The 15,620-nt window shown below is 44.4% G+C and overlaps 2 protein-coding genes across 4 annotated transcripts in view; one reads left to right on the top strand and one right to left on the bottom strand.

Annotated features, from left to right (window-relative positions):
* LOC115198657 (proton myo-inositol cotransporter-like) overlaps positions 1-4,031 on the top strand; it is a 72,723-nt gene extending 68,692 nt beyond the window's left edge. Inside the window, exons 7-10 of the mRNA XM_029760773.1 lie at positions 2-127; positions 457-575; positions 854-1,006; positions 1,458-4,031. Of these exons, the coding sequence (XP_029616633.1) occupies positions 2-127; positions 457-575; positions 854-1,006; positions 1,458-1,684 (625 nt within the window). The 3' untranslated portion in view covers positions 1,685-4,031. The remainder of the gene's footprint in view (position 1; positions 128-456; positions 576-853; positions 1,007-1,457) is intronic.
* Positions 3,585-15,525, bottom strand: redic1 (regulator of DNA class I crossover intermediates 1). 3 transcript variants are annotated; one of them, XM_029760769.1, is made up of 13 exons: positions 15,304-15,525; positions 14,985-15,024; positions 13,757-13,898; positions 13,529-13,661; positions 12,397-12,454; positions 12,009-12,224; positions 11,718-11,848; positions 11,287-11,480; positions 6,583-6,698; positions 6,228-6,255; positions 5,947-6,047; positions 4,765-5,584; positions 3,585-4,424 (listed from the first exon to the last, which is right to left on the bottom strand). In XM_029760769.1, exons 1-13 carry the CDS (start codon positions 15,324-15,326, stop codon positions 4,180-4,182), a joined length of 2,247 nt encoding a protein of 748 aa, XP_029616629.1. In that variant the 5' UTR covers positions 15,327-15,525; the 3' UTR covers positions 3,585-4,179. The 3 variants fall into 3 exon arrangements, with proteins under 3 accessions (XP_029616629.1, XP_029616630.1, XP_029616631.1); XM_029760770.1 differs by having other exon boundaries at positions 6,583-6,695; XM_029760771.1 differs by lacking the exon at positions 4,765-5,584 and having other exon boundaries at positions 4,321-4,424.
* Between the last annotated feature and the right edge of the window lie 95 nt (positions 15,526-15,620).

Here is a 15,620-nt window from a genome sequence, read left to right as displayed (position 1 = left end):
GGCTGTGTGAGCCGTGCATGCTGGACCCGGGGTGTGGCTTCTGTTTCCGTGAGAACAGCACAGCTCTGTTCGCCTCCTCGTGTGTACCTGTCGATACAGCCTCCACTGAGAAGGCAGCCTGGGGCAGGTGAGCTACGTATCTGTCAATACAGCCTCCACTGAGAAGGCAGCCTGGGCAGGTGAGCTACAGGCGGCACTAAGGGGAGGGAGAGAGTGTGTGTTTGCGCATAGGGCAGCAGGGGGCAGGTGAGTCATAGAATGTGCTCTGTGTGTGGGTTTATTTGTTGTGTGTTTGTGAAGGGGATGGAAGGGGTTAGTGGAAGGAGTTGAATAAGACTCCTTGAAGAAGGCTTGAGAAGTGGTTATTCTATAATACTGTACTCATAGTACCCCTCTATCCATAACATAACTACTGTTGCTACAATACATTAACTGTCTTATACCATGTTATTCCAGGTGTTCCAACTCGACCCAGCTGAGAGTCCATACGTACTGGGCCTATAACTACTGTCCCACCTCCTACTCCTGGGTGGTCCTACTGGGTCTTGTTCTCTATCTGGCCTTCTTCGCCCCAGGTGAGAGAGGCAACACTGATCTATGTAGAGATTCAATTTACGCTGTATTTCACTTTCATTGTGGGGCAACTACTAACTAAAGAAATGCATTATTAGAAAATGTGATCTCATTTCAAGTCTGGCATTAACCATGCATTGATGTCATTTGGTATACTTGCTTAAAGGTTTGATTTGTGTGCTTACTGTATATACGTCTTGATTCAGCATTGTTTGCATGCGGGGGGTAGTTACTGTACTGTAGAGCTATCGTAAGCCCTGTGTCATCCCTCTACTTCCAGGTATGGGTCCAATGCCGTGGACAATCAACTCTGAGATTTACCCCCTGTGGGCCCGGAGCACAGGGAACGCCTGTTCAGCTGGAGTCAACTGGACATTTAACTTCCTGGTCTCCCTCACCTTCCTCCATGTGGCTCAGAACCTCACCTACTACGGTAACACAGACACATCTTCCTCCACGTGGCCCAGTCCCTCACCTACTACGGTACAAACCGTAGTCACTGATCAATACCCCACTTACAGGACATCCTTGATCAATCAACCTGAACAGCAGGCCTGCTTCTACTGCAGGATCTGACCTTTGTTGGACATTTGATTAATCTAGAGACTTGGGATATCTTATGATAGGCTCAATGTGTAATGAATGTAGTTTCATCATGCTTGATTACTTGCTGTCATTTAATAATGTGCAGTAGATACTGGATAGTGTGACAGAATTGTACACTGTTGCAGACTAGAACTTAACTCTGCTGTCAGTACAGGAAAACCTCTGGGCCCTTCCTGGTCAAGTCATGTACGGTAGTCAGGGAAAAACTGTAGGCCTTATTAATGACTGACAGATGATGTGTTGTTGATTGTGTAGTTGTTGTGATTGTTATTTCCCAGGAGCGTTTTTCCTTTACTCCAGCCTGGCTCTGCTGGGGTTCTTCTTCATCTACGGCTGTCTGCCTGAGACAAAGAGCCGGAGGCTGGAGGAGATTGAGTCCCTGTTTGACAACCAGCTGTGCTCCTGCGGGGCCACAGACTCTGACGAGGACCGGCAGGTGGAGTACATCAGGGTGAAGGGGAGCAACTACCACCTCTCTGATAACGATGCCTCCGACGTGGATTAGCCCTAGCCTGAGTGCCAGTTTGTTTGTGCTTTCATGCCAACTCATTGTCATGCCAAATAATGGCTTGATGATGACAGCCATGGAGTTGGCAAGAGCACAAACAGATCTGGTCCCAGTCTAGTTTGTAACTTTGGCTTTGGATATTGTCCCTGTTCTCTCATCTCAGAAAGTGTGTATCAAGTGTCTCAGAGTAGGAGTGTTGATTTAGGATTAGTTTTGCCTTTTAGATCATAATTCATAATATTACATGGACAGGAAGCTTGATACATACAGCCCCTGATCTACAACCTCCCCAAGTCCTGTTCTCTGGTTTGCCTCACAGTCACATAGGTTACATTGCTCCATCTTTTTCACAGACAGGGTAGCTATTTATAACACAAGTTACACCTTTGATTTTGCCAATGTAATGTTGTAGTTACTTCTATAGTTTGATAAGAATCTTATTTTAGATTTTTAAACCATCATGTAAATAGTATTAAGCATACATTACATTCATATTTATCCTCAGCATTTAGACATCCATTTTACTGTTCATGTCGCATTATTATGAATTTACATATATATGAGGCAGACCAACGATTAACAAAACTATTGCATTTTCCCTCACATAAAACCCTATGATTAGAGATAAAACCTCTTCACAACAAAACCTTTATTGTAGGAGTCCAAACGTCCTCTAAAATGGCCATGATATTACAAGTTTTAAAATCAGAGGGAGGGGTTGTAATATATAGTGTTGATACCAGTATGCCTTTCTATATGAAACTCAGAACAATATTGTCTCAGCTTGTCCATAGCATCACAAATGGGGTGTCAGACACTAGTAGTACACCTGGGCTGTACGTCCCAAATGGCACCCTATTCCCTATATAGTGCACTACTTTTAACCAGAGCCCTATGGGCCTTGGTCAAAAGTAGTGCACTATAAAGGGAATAGCATGCCATTTGGGACTTATCCTGGTCTCCGTCTAATGATGATGTTCAGTCTTGCTTTGCTGTTTGTTTAATCATGTTGGTTGATAAGCTACAGTAAGTAGCACATGACCCATCTTTGTTTTCTCATTAGTAAACCTATGGATTATTATGTTATTTATTCCAATGTATTATACCCATGATGTTGGTGCCTGTACTGAAGTGAAATGTATGAGGGAGTTGACTATATGGCCAGCCAGCGTGATGACAGCCTTTTTTGATTTCAGAAGTTGCACAAATGTTTTTATTGATAAATGTAGACTAGACTATTCATTGGGTTGTACCTCAGTCTATCAGAGAGAATAACCATGCATTGAAATGGACAGTTTAGTCGGTTAATGTCACACACATAGTTGCTCTTTGGGAAAACAATGTCAGAAAGAATGTCTTATTTTGTCTCCATTTTACGTTGTGTCTTCCTCCACAGCCTTATGTACAAATTGCAATGCATACTCTTCACGTGAAAGAGCTGGGGTTCTCGTGTTCTAAAGGGTCGAGGAGTACTGTACTTGCTAATGTTGTTTTATATATCGTAAAACTATGTAAGGTGACACCTTTTTAGTTGAGTACTTCAGTACACATAGATTTGTGTGTAGCAAACTCTTGTTGAAAGTGGTCAACATAAAGTCGCTGAGAATATGTCTGTGTATTATTGGCTGTGACAAAACAAAATAGATAGCTACTATTGGGAATTCAAATAGGATTTTCTTTAGACTGAAATGAAATGACAGCATTTCAAAGGATCACTAGATGTGTTTTGCCAGTTCATTGGAACATCAGTGTGTCAATACTGGATTATTGAGTATGTATTATCAATATTTGAGTATTTGATTAGAAATGTGATTAGAAAAGAGAGGATACTATAGGTAGTCTAAAGTGGAGGTTCACTGGAAGATATGTCTTTTTTTTATTATCACAGTGCGTTTTATAGAGGAAAAAACACTTTATTGCACACGCCATTCACAGAGGTGACAACATTGCCGTAATGTAACAAACTTGAGATAGTGTCAAACAAGTTATTTGATGTTTTGTGATTTTAGGAAAGATGCTCAACAACCCCTTGACAACCCATTGTGTTATTATTATATTGCCTTCTTTGCTTTAATTCCTAAATGGGGACATCCAATGTGTTTATGGTGAATGGGTGCAATGTTTTCTGTGTGAAAACAAATTAAATGCAGTGTTTCTAGTCTAGCTTATGAAGAAGAACTAGTGAAGATTAAAAAAAATTGTATCCAGTGCTGTATAGTACACATTTGATTATTGTTGCTGTAAATGTTTTGCTATAATTTATATTCTATCAAAGTAAATATATTCATGAGAATCTTGAACACTTAAATATGTATTGGGAAAAAATAAACTAATTATCTTGCAATGTCTGGCTTTCGTTTTAATGTAGAATCCCAAGGGCATTGTTATAAATCTTTAAATATGCAGAAACAGATTCTGTGGTAAAGGGATGTAGTTGCTAGTACTGTTCACAACTCTTAAAGGGATACCCTCCTCTCCTGTCCTTCCCACCTCTAATCTTTTTTCCTCTGCTTCAGCATGAGCAGAATGTCTGCTATTTCCTGAAGTGTCTCAACCTCCTCTGAAAGCCTGTTAACTCCGCTCTCAGTAGTGACCTCCTCCCTCTCCTCTGCACTCCCTCTCCGTTTCTCCTCTTTGTCATCTGGAAGGTCTTCTCTAAGAGGAACATTCTCAACAGGGTCCAGGACCTCTCTTTCATCTCCCTGTCCTCTATGCTGCAGCTGCTCATCTCTCAAGTCTGGATGGAAGAGAGAAAAACATCATTAGGGAGCAACATCCATTTTCAAAATACTACTGAAAATACAAAAAAATACCACCATCATGAATCTCGGTCCGTAAGAAAATAACTGCAACAAACTCTATGGAAGAATGTCAACATATACAGATCAGAGTAAATATAATTGCAGTATAACGTGTGCTTGTTACACGCATTCACTAGCTTTACTTTCAATCGATTATCTATGACAAATTACACCACATATGAAGTTGTTTGCATTGATTTGGAACTCATCTGCCATAAATATGTCTATATCGGCAACACTGATTTGTTAATTACATCAAACATTTGCTATTTATACCTTTTACATCATTGGTGATGAGGAGAGTGTCTAGTATAGAGGTAGTGGGTCTCTGAATACACACTCTACTCTCAGTGTTAGTGTTACGACACTTGTTTGAAGGGATGATTGATGGATGGTGCCCAGGTCCAGCCTTGAGCTCTCTGGCTGTTGATTTTCTCCAGGGAGTTTGCTCTTCTCCCTCCCTCCCGGATCTGTCTGATAATGCTCTGTGTGTCTGTTGTCTCATAGACTCATCTCTGTGACTTGCCTGCCCTCTGGTAGTTGGGGTCGGTATTACATTGTAAGCAGACTTGTGGGATTCAGAGTCCATGAGGTTGTTCTCTTTACACTCCTGTCCAAAACTGCACTGAGTTGAAACATCCGATGTTGGACATTTCGAGGTGATGTTGGCGACAGTCTGTGTTCCCATTTCTCGTGTTTGTGTTTCTCGTGTTCCGGTGGCTTCTATCTTTTGTTGGTGAACCTCAGAGCACTGTGATTCAGACAGAGGACAAGATGGGACATACTGATCACTTATAACCCTAACCTGGCCGTTACTGTCATCTGCAACTACACAGCCTGACCGTCTCTCAGTGTAGCCAAAGCTCTCCAAAGCTCTCTGGTCTCTATGATCTCTCTGGTCGTTTCCACAGTTCCCTGTGCACTGAGGCCTAGTGGGTGGGGTGTAAGGTCTGGATTGAGACTGAGGGTGACCCAGTTGTTGTGTGTTCCAATGTGATGAGCCTTGGCTGAGGACATTGAACTCTTCACTACAGGACCGCACTGTGTGTGACTGTGAGGATCCACCCTGGTGACACTGGTGATAATCCTCCACCTCCTGATATGACATTTAAAGATTAGTATGAAAATATGCAGCCTAAATCCCAGATATGTATGGGCTGTCTTGTCAACTCCATTGCTGTCATTGTCATGCTACGTGACAGCAATGGAGTTGACAAGACAGCACAAACAGATCTGGGACTCAGGCTAAGAAATATGTTGATATTACCATGTAAATGCAAAGCAGTTACTATGTAACAACATGATATAAACAGTAATTACACAGACTTATAAGAGCAATTAAATGTAAAGTGTTACCAAGTCAGTAATGGTAGGCCTATGGGATCTATGGAAAATCAAAGCATCCCCTTACAGTATATTAACCAAAGCAGATGTAAACCGTATTAATTGTTTACTTACGTCATCATCAGAGTCTGAACTAAAGTAACCTCTTCTTGGAGAGTAACTGGGTGATGATTCGCAGCATTCCTTAGGACCATGATGAGTGTTTCCAGGACAAGCTGAAGACAGATCTGCAGGTAAGTCTCTACCAGGTTGCGTTCCAAATGACACCCTATTATTCCTCATTAAATTCCTCATTTGGCACTATATAGGGAATAGGGTGCCATTTGGGACTCAGACTATCAGTGTCAGACAGATGGTGAACAGCAGATGATTTTGAATATACTGTGGAAACTTACATGAGCTGACATCAGTGCAGTTGGAAACCTGTTGGAATACAGGCGTAACAATGAAACAGGCTAGCCTTCACCATATGAACACATTTCCCCTTAGCTTTACCTATTATCATTCTCTCATCAGGTCCTCGGTGGCTCAGTTGGTAGAGCATGGTACTTGCAACGCCAGGATAGTGGGCTCGATTTCCGAGACCACCAGTATGTAAAATGTTTGCACGTATGACTGTAGTAGCTTTGGAAAAACTGTCTGCTAAATGGTACTGTATTTTATCGTCATCATTATTTAGCTCTGAAATTATTCAAATTCTGCCACTAGGTGGCATTAGACACCTGATGTAATGCTGCTGCCTGCAATTACCTGAGTCAGAAAATCAGGTTCAGGGTCTTGGCTCTGTGATTCATTCACATCTCTGGAAGACGTTGGTACTTCCTCCTTGAGATATATCTTAGACATCCCCTTCTTAAAATTAGCTGCTGGGATGAATTGACATACATACAGTACCAATCAAAAGTTTGGACACACCTACTCATTCAAGGGTTTTTCTTTATTTTTACTATTTTCTACATTGTAGAATAATAGTGAAGACATCAAAACTATGAAATAACACATATGGAACCAGCTTCCCCTGTGTCAACCAGCTTCCCCTGTGTAATGTGGACGCTGGGAGTCGGGAAGCAAGTGCAGGTGCCGACCCCCACGATGTCGGGAGTCCAGTACGGATCTGACGGCATAGGTGGGACCTCCCTCGACGGGTGGTGGGGGGGTGTTGTGGGGGACAGCATCAGCCAGGGGACCAGGAACCACCAGAAGGGAGACATGAAATGAAGGTGAGATATGGTAATCACTGGGAAGCTGAAACCTATAAGTCACCTCGTTTACCCTCTGGAGAACTTTGAATGGCCCCACAAACCGGAGACTCAGCTTTTTGCAGAGCAGGCTGGGTGGGAGGTTCCTGGTGGAAACCAGACGCGATCACCAGGATGGAACACGGGCGCTACACTGAGGTGGCGATCCGCCTGCTCCTTCTGGTTGAAGGACGGCACGCTGGATCCTCACATGAGCATCACTCCAAACCTCCTCTGCGCGCTGGAACCATTCGTCCACCGCAGGGGCCTTGGTATGGCTCGGAGTCCACGGAGCCAGGGCCAGCTGACAACCCAGGACACACCGGAAGGGAGTAAGCCCAGTGGAGGAGTGACGTAATGAATTCTGTGCATATTCTGCCCAGGGAAGGAATCGGCCCACTTCCCCTGCCGGTTCTGGCAGTGACTCCTCAGGAACCTCCCCAGCTTCAGGTTCATCCTCTCCACCTGCCCGTTGGACTGAGGCCGGTACCCGGAAGTGAGGCTGACTGCGATCCCCAGATTCTCCATGAAAGCCCTCCATACTTGTGACCTGAATTGGGGACCATTAAGACCATTAAGGTAGGGAGACCAGAGACAGGAATAAACTGGCATGATTTAGAAAATCTGTCCACAACCACCAGAATGGTGGTGAAACCGTCAGAGGAGGGGAGATCGATAACAAAGTCAATGGACAGATGAGACCAGGGACGCTGAGGCATGGGAAGGGGAAGGAGCTTCCCTGCTGGAGCGTGCCTGGAGACTTAGTTTGGGCACACACAGAACAGGAGTTGACGTAGCGAGTAGCGTCCTGCGCCAAGGTGGGCCACCAATACATTTTTTAGTACGGGTGATCCAGGATGTCCAGCGACGACAGCTGTGTGTGCCCAGGTCAACAGTTGCTCCCTTATCCCCATGGGAATGTAGATGCGCTCAGGAGGACAGGTAGTGGGAGCGGGTTCCCTCTCCAGAGCCTGGCGAATCTCCACATCTACGTCCCAGACCACAGGGGCTACGACACGAGAGGCAACAGGAAAACAGGTCCTCCGGCATTCGGGTGACCAGTCCGTGATTCTTATCCTTGACCATGAGATGGTGGGGTTATGGCATTGGAGACATGGGAGGCCGAGGATGATCTTGTGAGCTGGTGCACTAGTGATGAAGAAAGGGATGTTTTCCTGATGAATGGACTCCACGGTGAGGGTGAGTGGTGTGGTGATGTGTGTGATGGTTCCGGATCCTAGTGGCCGATTTATCAAGAGCTTGAACCGGAAACGGTGAGGAGAGCGGGTATGAGGGGATGCTCAGAGAGGAGGCAAGGGTCTGGTCAATAAAGTTCCCCGCGGCACCGAAATCCACTAGCGCTGTAGAAACAGTACATGAGGGACAGTCAGCTAGTGTGATCGACACTAAAAGTGTTTAGCAGAAACTGATGAAGATGGGATACTCACACCTGCCCCAGGAGGTGGAAGATCACATGACCATCCCTTTGAGCTTGTGGATCCCGAGTTGGGACGTACCGGACACTACTGAAGCTGGTGCCCCCCTTGACCACTATAGAGACAGAGCCTCAGCTGTCTCCGTCTGCGTCGCTGCACCGCGGGGAGGTGTGTGACCGCTACCTCCATAGGTTCAGGCTCTGCTACAGAGTGTTCACTGAGGGAGGGAGAGAAGCGATGTGAGTACCGATGCTCCCGAATTAGATTATCCAACCGGATGGCCATCGCGATGAGTGCGTCCAAGGAGAGGCTGTCATCACAACATGCCAGTTCCGTTTGGACCTCCTCGCGCAGTCCTCTTTGGAATAGCGTACGGAGCGCCAGCTCATTCCATCCACTGGATGCTGCTACCGGCAGCGGTCTGGTCATCCTGGCGTAGTTGGAGTAGGCGCTCACCCCCCTCTCTGCCCTACGAAGCCGGCTCCTCCTCTCCTCTCTCCCAGACGGCCGTAGCCCGCTCCAACACCCGCCCAGTCAGCAGAGAAATAACCATGGCAACCTTGGACCTCTCTGTGGTGGGGGCTCCCATCTGATGCACAAAATAGAGGGAGCACTGGAGTAGGAAGCCACAGCATTTAGATGGGGTTCCGTCATATTTATCCGGGAGGGACAAACGGGCATCGCTGACCTGGGCGGACAGCTGAATGGACTGGTGTGCTGGCTCGACTGGTGGAAGAGTATCTTCTGCTAGTGGAAGGCATGTTCGAGACGTTGAAGACTGCGAAGAACCTCTTCCATAGCCGTCCCCAGTTGCGCCAGCTGGTCGTGGTGCTTACGAAGTAAGTATCCCTCTTCGTCGACCATCTGGGAGATGCTCTGATTTCCTGCTGCTTCCATTTGGTGAGGCAGTATTCTGTAACATGGATGCTGGGATTCGGGAAGCAAGTGAAGGTGGTGAGTTTAATAATAAACGGAACATGGAACAAAACAAGAAACACGAGTAGCGTACAGACGTGAAACACATAGTCAATACTGCCTTGGGAATGGAACTAAGGGAGTAACAGATATAGGGGAGGTAATCAGAGAAGTGATTGAGTCCAAGTGTGCCTCATGAAGAAGAGCAGGTGCGCGTAATGATGAATGGCAGGTGCACGTAATGATGAATGCCAGGACCGGTGGTTAGTAAACCGGCGATGTCGAATGCCGGAGGGGAGGAGTGGGAGTAGACGTGACAACCTGGAATGCTTTTCCAACAGTCTTGAAGGAATTTCCACATATGCTGAGCACTTGTTGGCTGCTTTCCCTTCACTCTGTGGTCCAACTCATCCCAAACCATCTCAATTGGGTTGAGGTCGGGTGATTGTGGAGGCCAGGTCATCTGATGCAGCACTCCATCACTCTCCTTCTTGGTCAAATAGCCCTTACACAGCCTGGAGGTATGTTGGGTCATTGTCCTGTTGAAAAACAAATGATAGTCTCACTAAGTGCAAACCAGATGGGATGGCGTATCGCTGCAGAATGCTGTGGTAGCCATGCTGGTTAAGTGTGCCTTGAATTCTAAATAAATCACAGACAGTGTCACCAGAAAATCACCCCCACAACATCACACCTCCTCCTCCATGCTTCACAGTGGGAACCACACATGCAGAGATCATCCATTCACCTACTCTGCGACACGGCAGTTGGAACCAAAAATCTCAAATTTGGACTCATCAGACCAAAGGACAGATTTCCACTGGTGTAATGTCCATTGCTCATGTTTCTTGGCCCAAGCAAGTCTCTTCTTATTATTGGTTTCCTTTAGTAGTGGTTTCTTTGCAACAATTCGACCATGAAGGCCGGATTCATGCCGTTTCCTCTGAACAGTTGATGTTGAGATTTGTCTATTACTTGAACTCTGTGAAGGATTTATTTGGGCTGCACATTCTGAGGCTGGTAACTAATGAACTTGATCATCAACAGTTCAGAACTCTGGGTCTTCCTTTCCTGTGGCAGTCCTCATGAGAGCCAGTTTTATCATAGCTCTTGATGGTTTTTGTAACTGCACTTGAAGAAACTTTCAAAGTTCTTGAAATATTCTGGATTGACTGACCTTCATGTCTTAAAGTAATGATGGACTGTTGTTTCTTGTTGCTTATTTGAGCTGTTCTTGCCATTTGGACTTAGTCTTTTACCAAATAGGGCAATCTTCTGTATACCACCCCCACCTTGTCACAACACAACTGATTGGCTCAAATGCATTAAAGAAAGAATTTCCACAAATGAACTTTTATCAAGGCAAACCTGTTCATTGAAATGCATTCCAGGTGACCATTTCATGAAGCTGGTTGAGAGAGTGCCAAGAGCGTGCAAAGCTGTCATCAAGGCAAATGGTGGCTACTTTGAAGAATATCAAATATATTTTGATTGGTTTAACACTTTTTTGGTTACTACATAATTCCACATGTGTTATTTCATAGTTTTGATGTCTTCACTATTATTCTACAATGTAGGAAATAGTCCAAATAAAGAAAAACCCTGGAATGAGTAGGTGTGCCCAAACTTTGACTGGTACTGTATGTCAATAAAGAGAGATTGGTCAACTTTATGCAAAAACATGTATCATAGTTTTAGTGAAGGGACATTATTAATAGCCTACATAATGCACACTAGACAGTGTATGCGTAGCAAATGGAACCCTATTACCTACAGTGCTATACTTCTGACCAGAGCCCTATGGGTCCTGTCCAAAAGTAGTGCACTATGTAGGGCATAGGGTGCCATTTGGGATGCAACAGTACCTTCATTTCCATATTCCTCATTACTGCAGGCCCTGAAGAGTGCTTTCTCGTGTTGCTCTTCACTCTCTATTTGGTTGAGAGAGAACTTCATTGTCTCATCTTTGAGAGAGAACTCCAAGGTGTGGTCTTTGCCCTCCGATTGGTTGATAGAGAACCCCACTGCGTGCATGACATGGTCTCTGGTGTCTGTGTTACTGGGTAGGCAGATGCATACCCCATTAGTCAGTGCACAAGTTATGGAAATATCAACTAATACGTCTATCTTCACAGATGTAATCAATACAGCAATGGAAATCAGGATAAAAATAATATCAGTTCAGGGGGGGGTTGTCAATCTCAATAATGTATGAACAGAAGATGGATAAAGAAAATCAACATTTCCTGCATATCAGGTAAAAACACATATTTGATATTTTCAGTTCAGTACTCACTCAGGCTCTGTGCCTCCAAACCGTACTCTGGACACAGGGGGGGTCATGTTCAGCTGCTGTTTGGGTCCACTTGGTCCTGTGGCCCACGGGGAACACTCTCTCCTCCCTCCTGGCTGAGAGAAAGGTCTAAACTACAAAATCAAATATTCATTAGGTTTTACAAAACTGTTAGTACAGTGGAATGAATGCACATTCATTTGTCTTTGTTTCATGTGTTTGTGGGGTAGAGGTGGGGTTAAATCCATTCCAAATGAAGGAATACTGTTACTATGACTGTATTTGAATGAATACCTGTAGTTGCGCTGAGGTGGCGGTATCCCAGGGGGGTCTAGGTGAGCAGTGTAGCTGTGGCTGGACCTGTGCTCTCTGCTGGAGGGAGAACAGGCCTGCCCCTGAGGAGGAGACTGACGACGATGCCGAGCAGAAGGGGCTCAGGGTGTCCTGGATGTGTTGCTGGTAGTCTGATGTACTGGTGTCTGACATGTTCGACTCCAGCACTGGTGAGAGCTGAGAGCAACAACCAATGAACCAGCCAAATGTCACAAGGTTGAGTCATCATTTCCATAAAGCTTACTGTATCTGTATGTTCAGAAATATGATCAAAAGAGTACTAGTGATGTAAGGTGATGTATTTGTGTTGTCAGAAAATATGAATCAGTGTGAGTAAATGCCGACTGACCTGTCTACACTTGAATCCATCAGGAATGCAGTGCTTTCTCTTTCTAGCAGCCTGGACACTAAAATACATGAGTAGTACACTACCGTTATTACAAATACTTGAATGTCATTAAAGATGAGCTACTGTTTCATTTTTCCTCCTAAAATGATTCTATAATTGCTTGACGTGATCTTCCTGTCTGGGTTGGCGCCCCCCCTTGGGTTGTGCCGTGGCGGAGATCTTTGTGGGCTATACTCGGCCTTGTCTCAAGATGGTAAGTTGGTGGTGGAAGATAACCCTCTAGTGGTGTGGGGGCTGTGCTTTGGCAAAGTGGGTGGGGTTATATCCTGCCTGTTTGGCCCTGTCCGGGGGTATCGTCGGATGAGGCCACAGTGTCTCCCGACCCCTCCTGTCTCAGCCTCCAGTAATGATGCTGCAGTAGTTTATGTGTCGGGGGGCTAGGGTCAGTCTGTTATATCTGGAGTATTTGTCCTGTCTTATCCGGTGTCCTGTGTGAATTTAAGTATGCTCTCTCTAATTCTCTCTAATTCTTTCTTTCTTTCTCAGAGGACCTGAGCCCTAGGACCATGCCTCAGGACTACCTGGCCTGATGACTCCTTGCTGTCCCCAGTCCACCTGGCCGTGCTGCTGCTCCAGTTTCAACTGTTCTGCCTGCGGCTATGGACCCCTGACCTCTTCACCGGACGTGCTACCTGTCCCAGACCTGCTGTTTTCAACTCTCTTGAGACAGCAGGAGCAGTAGAGATACTCTGAATGATCGACTATGAAAAGCCAACTGACATTTACTCCTGAGGTGCTGACCTGTTGCACTCTCTACAACCACTGTGATTATTATTATTTGACCCTGCTGGTCATCTATGAACATTTGAACATCTTGGCCATGTTCTGTTATAATCTCCACCCGGCACAGCCAGAAGAGGACTGGCCACCCCTCATAGCCTGGTTCCTCTCTACGTTTCTTCCTAGGTTCTGGCCTTTCTAGGGAGTTTTTCCTAGCCACCGTGCTTCTACGCCTGCATTGCTTGCTGTTTGGGGTTTTAGGCTGGGTTTCTGTACAGCACTTTGAGATATCAGCTGATGTAAGAAGGGCTTTATAAATACATTTGATTGATTTGATATATATAACCGATACCTGTACAAAGGCTGGCTCTCCACAAGGGAAAGCCGTGATGGGGAGCAAGGGCTCATGGGTAACTCCAGGGGCCCCTCCCTCATCGACTTGGGTCCTCCTTTATCATCAGTGATGTGAGTTATCTTTGGCTGATCTGGAACAAACAAAGTTATTGTTGTGGGTGGGTGGGATCCTTTTTCAATGTTATTAGTATTTATCCATAATCTATAGATGCCTGTCTGAACTCACCATTGTTTTCTTTCTTTGCAGCAATCTGGTTTACTATGAATAAAGTCACTAGGTCCATACTTCCAGAGCTGGCTCCTTTAGGAGAGGTTGGTATTCCTAAGGTTTTCATCTTTCTCTGCATTTTTTTCTTTTCAAAGAATTCCTGATAAAATGTTGGCATATGCATTATCATGTCACATACACTACTGTTCAAAAGTTTGGGGTCACTTAGAAATGTCCTTGTTTTGGAAAGAAAAGCACATTTTTTGTCCATTAAAATAACATAAAATTGATCAGAAATACAGTGTAGACATTGTTAATGTTGTAAATGACTATTGTAGCTGGAAACGGCAGATTTTTTATGGAATATCTACATAGGCATACAGAGGCCCATTATCAGCAACCATCACTCCTGTGTTCCAATGGCACGTTGTGTTAGCTAATACAAGTTTATAATTTTAAAAGGCCAATTGATCATTAGAAAACCATTTTGCAATTATGTTAGCACAGCTGTAAACTGTTGTGCTCATTAAAGAAGCAATAAAACTGTCCTTCTTTAGACTAGTTGAATATCTGGAGCATCAGCATTTGTTGGTTCGATTACAGGCTCAAAATGGCCAGAAACAAAGAACTTTCTTCTGAAACTCATCAGTCTACTCTTGTTCTGAGAAATGAAGGCTATTCTATGCGAGAAATTGGCAAGAAACTGAAGATCTCGTACAACGCTGTGTACTACTCCCTTCACAGAACAGCGCAAACTGTCTCTAACCAGAATAGAAACAGGAGTGGGAGGCCCCGGTGCACAACTGAGCAAGAGGACAAGTACATTAGTGTCTAGTTTGAGAAACAGACACCTCACAAGTCCTCAACTGGCAGCTTCATTAAATGGCACCCGTAAAACACCAGTCTCAACATCAACAGTGAAAAGGCGACTCCGGGATGCTGGCCTTCTATGCAGAGTTGCAAAGAAAAAGCCATATCTCAGACTGGCCAATAAAAATAAAAGATTAAGATGGGCAAAAGAACACAGACACTGCCTAGGAGGCACGGAACTCTGCCTAGAAGGCCAGCATCCCGGAGTCACCTCTTCACGCTGGTATTTTGCGGGTACTATTTTATGGAGCTGCCAGTTGAGAACAAGTGAGGCGTCTGTTTCTAAGTGACTCCAAACTTTTGAACGGTAGTGTATACTGTATTATAATGTATACAATATGGGACCTTATTTAAGGCCACTGTGGGTTTAACTTACCCTTTGCTTTTTCATGTCATTTCTCATCATAAACCGGTTCCTGAATATTTATAATGGAAAATCAAGTTAAAATTGCTATTTAAAAGGGGGTCAATATAATATTTTTAAAAGGGGGCCAGTAGTATATTTTTGTTAAATAGTAGCAGTTATGTTACAGTTCTGATGTTATTTGTCAAAGAAAGAGAAAGTTAATGTTGAATATTTGCTAACAAGCAAGTTTTCTAAAACTTGTTCCACCCAGACTGTCAAAAAGCACATATGCAAAAGTGCTAACGTTAGTTTAGCAAGCTAACGTTAGCTAGCTAGCTGTCAAACCTACCTTGAACCACCGACCCAATTCATTTTGTCCAGTAAAATCAGACATAAAAAATAAACTCTATTAGGCCATGTATTTTATCAGCACTTTTGAAATGTATTTAACAGTATAAAACAGTTGATAGTTGTTGAGTTTTTATGAAACATAGGTAGCTAGCTACTAGTGAAACTTTCTCATGAAGTAGCCGATTATAACGATGCTTCAGTTGAGTTGACAGGTACAGCGCGTGACACAAAGATGCAGGAGCCAAGCCAACAGACATCAAATAAATGACGTACATGACGTAGCTACTATGTCCCTCTCATAGATGAGAGAGGCGT

Source organism: Salmo trutta, chromosome 8 (genome assembly GCF_901001165.1).
Source record: "Salmo trutta chromosome 8, fSalTru1.1, whole genome shotgun sequence".
Taxonomy (NCBI): Eukaryota; Metazoa; Chordata; class Actinopteri; order Salmoniformes; family Salmonidae; genus Salmo; species Salmo trutta.
Note: the sequence above shows the minus strand (reverse complement) of the source record. Positions and strands in the feature narration are given on the sequence as shown.

Excerpts from the sequence above, each read along its gene's own strand:
- redic1 (XM_029760769.1), bottom strand. The coding sequence starts at position 15,326 with ATGAATTGGGTCGGTGGTTCAAG. Across the intron at positions 11,481-11,717 it reads TTTGGAGGCACAGAGCCTGA|TAACACAGACACCAGAGACC; the intron begins GTGAGTACTGAA and ends CTGCCTACCCAG. Across the intron at positions 6,048-6,227 it reads CTGCACTGATGTCAGCTCAT|CTTGTCCTGGAAACACTCAT; the intron begins GTAAGTTTCCAC and ends ATCTGTCTTCAG.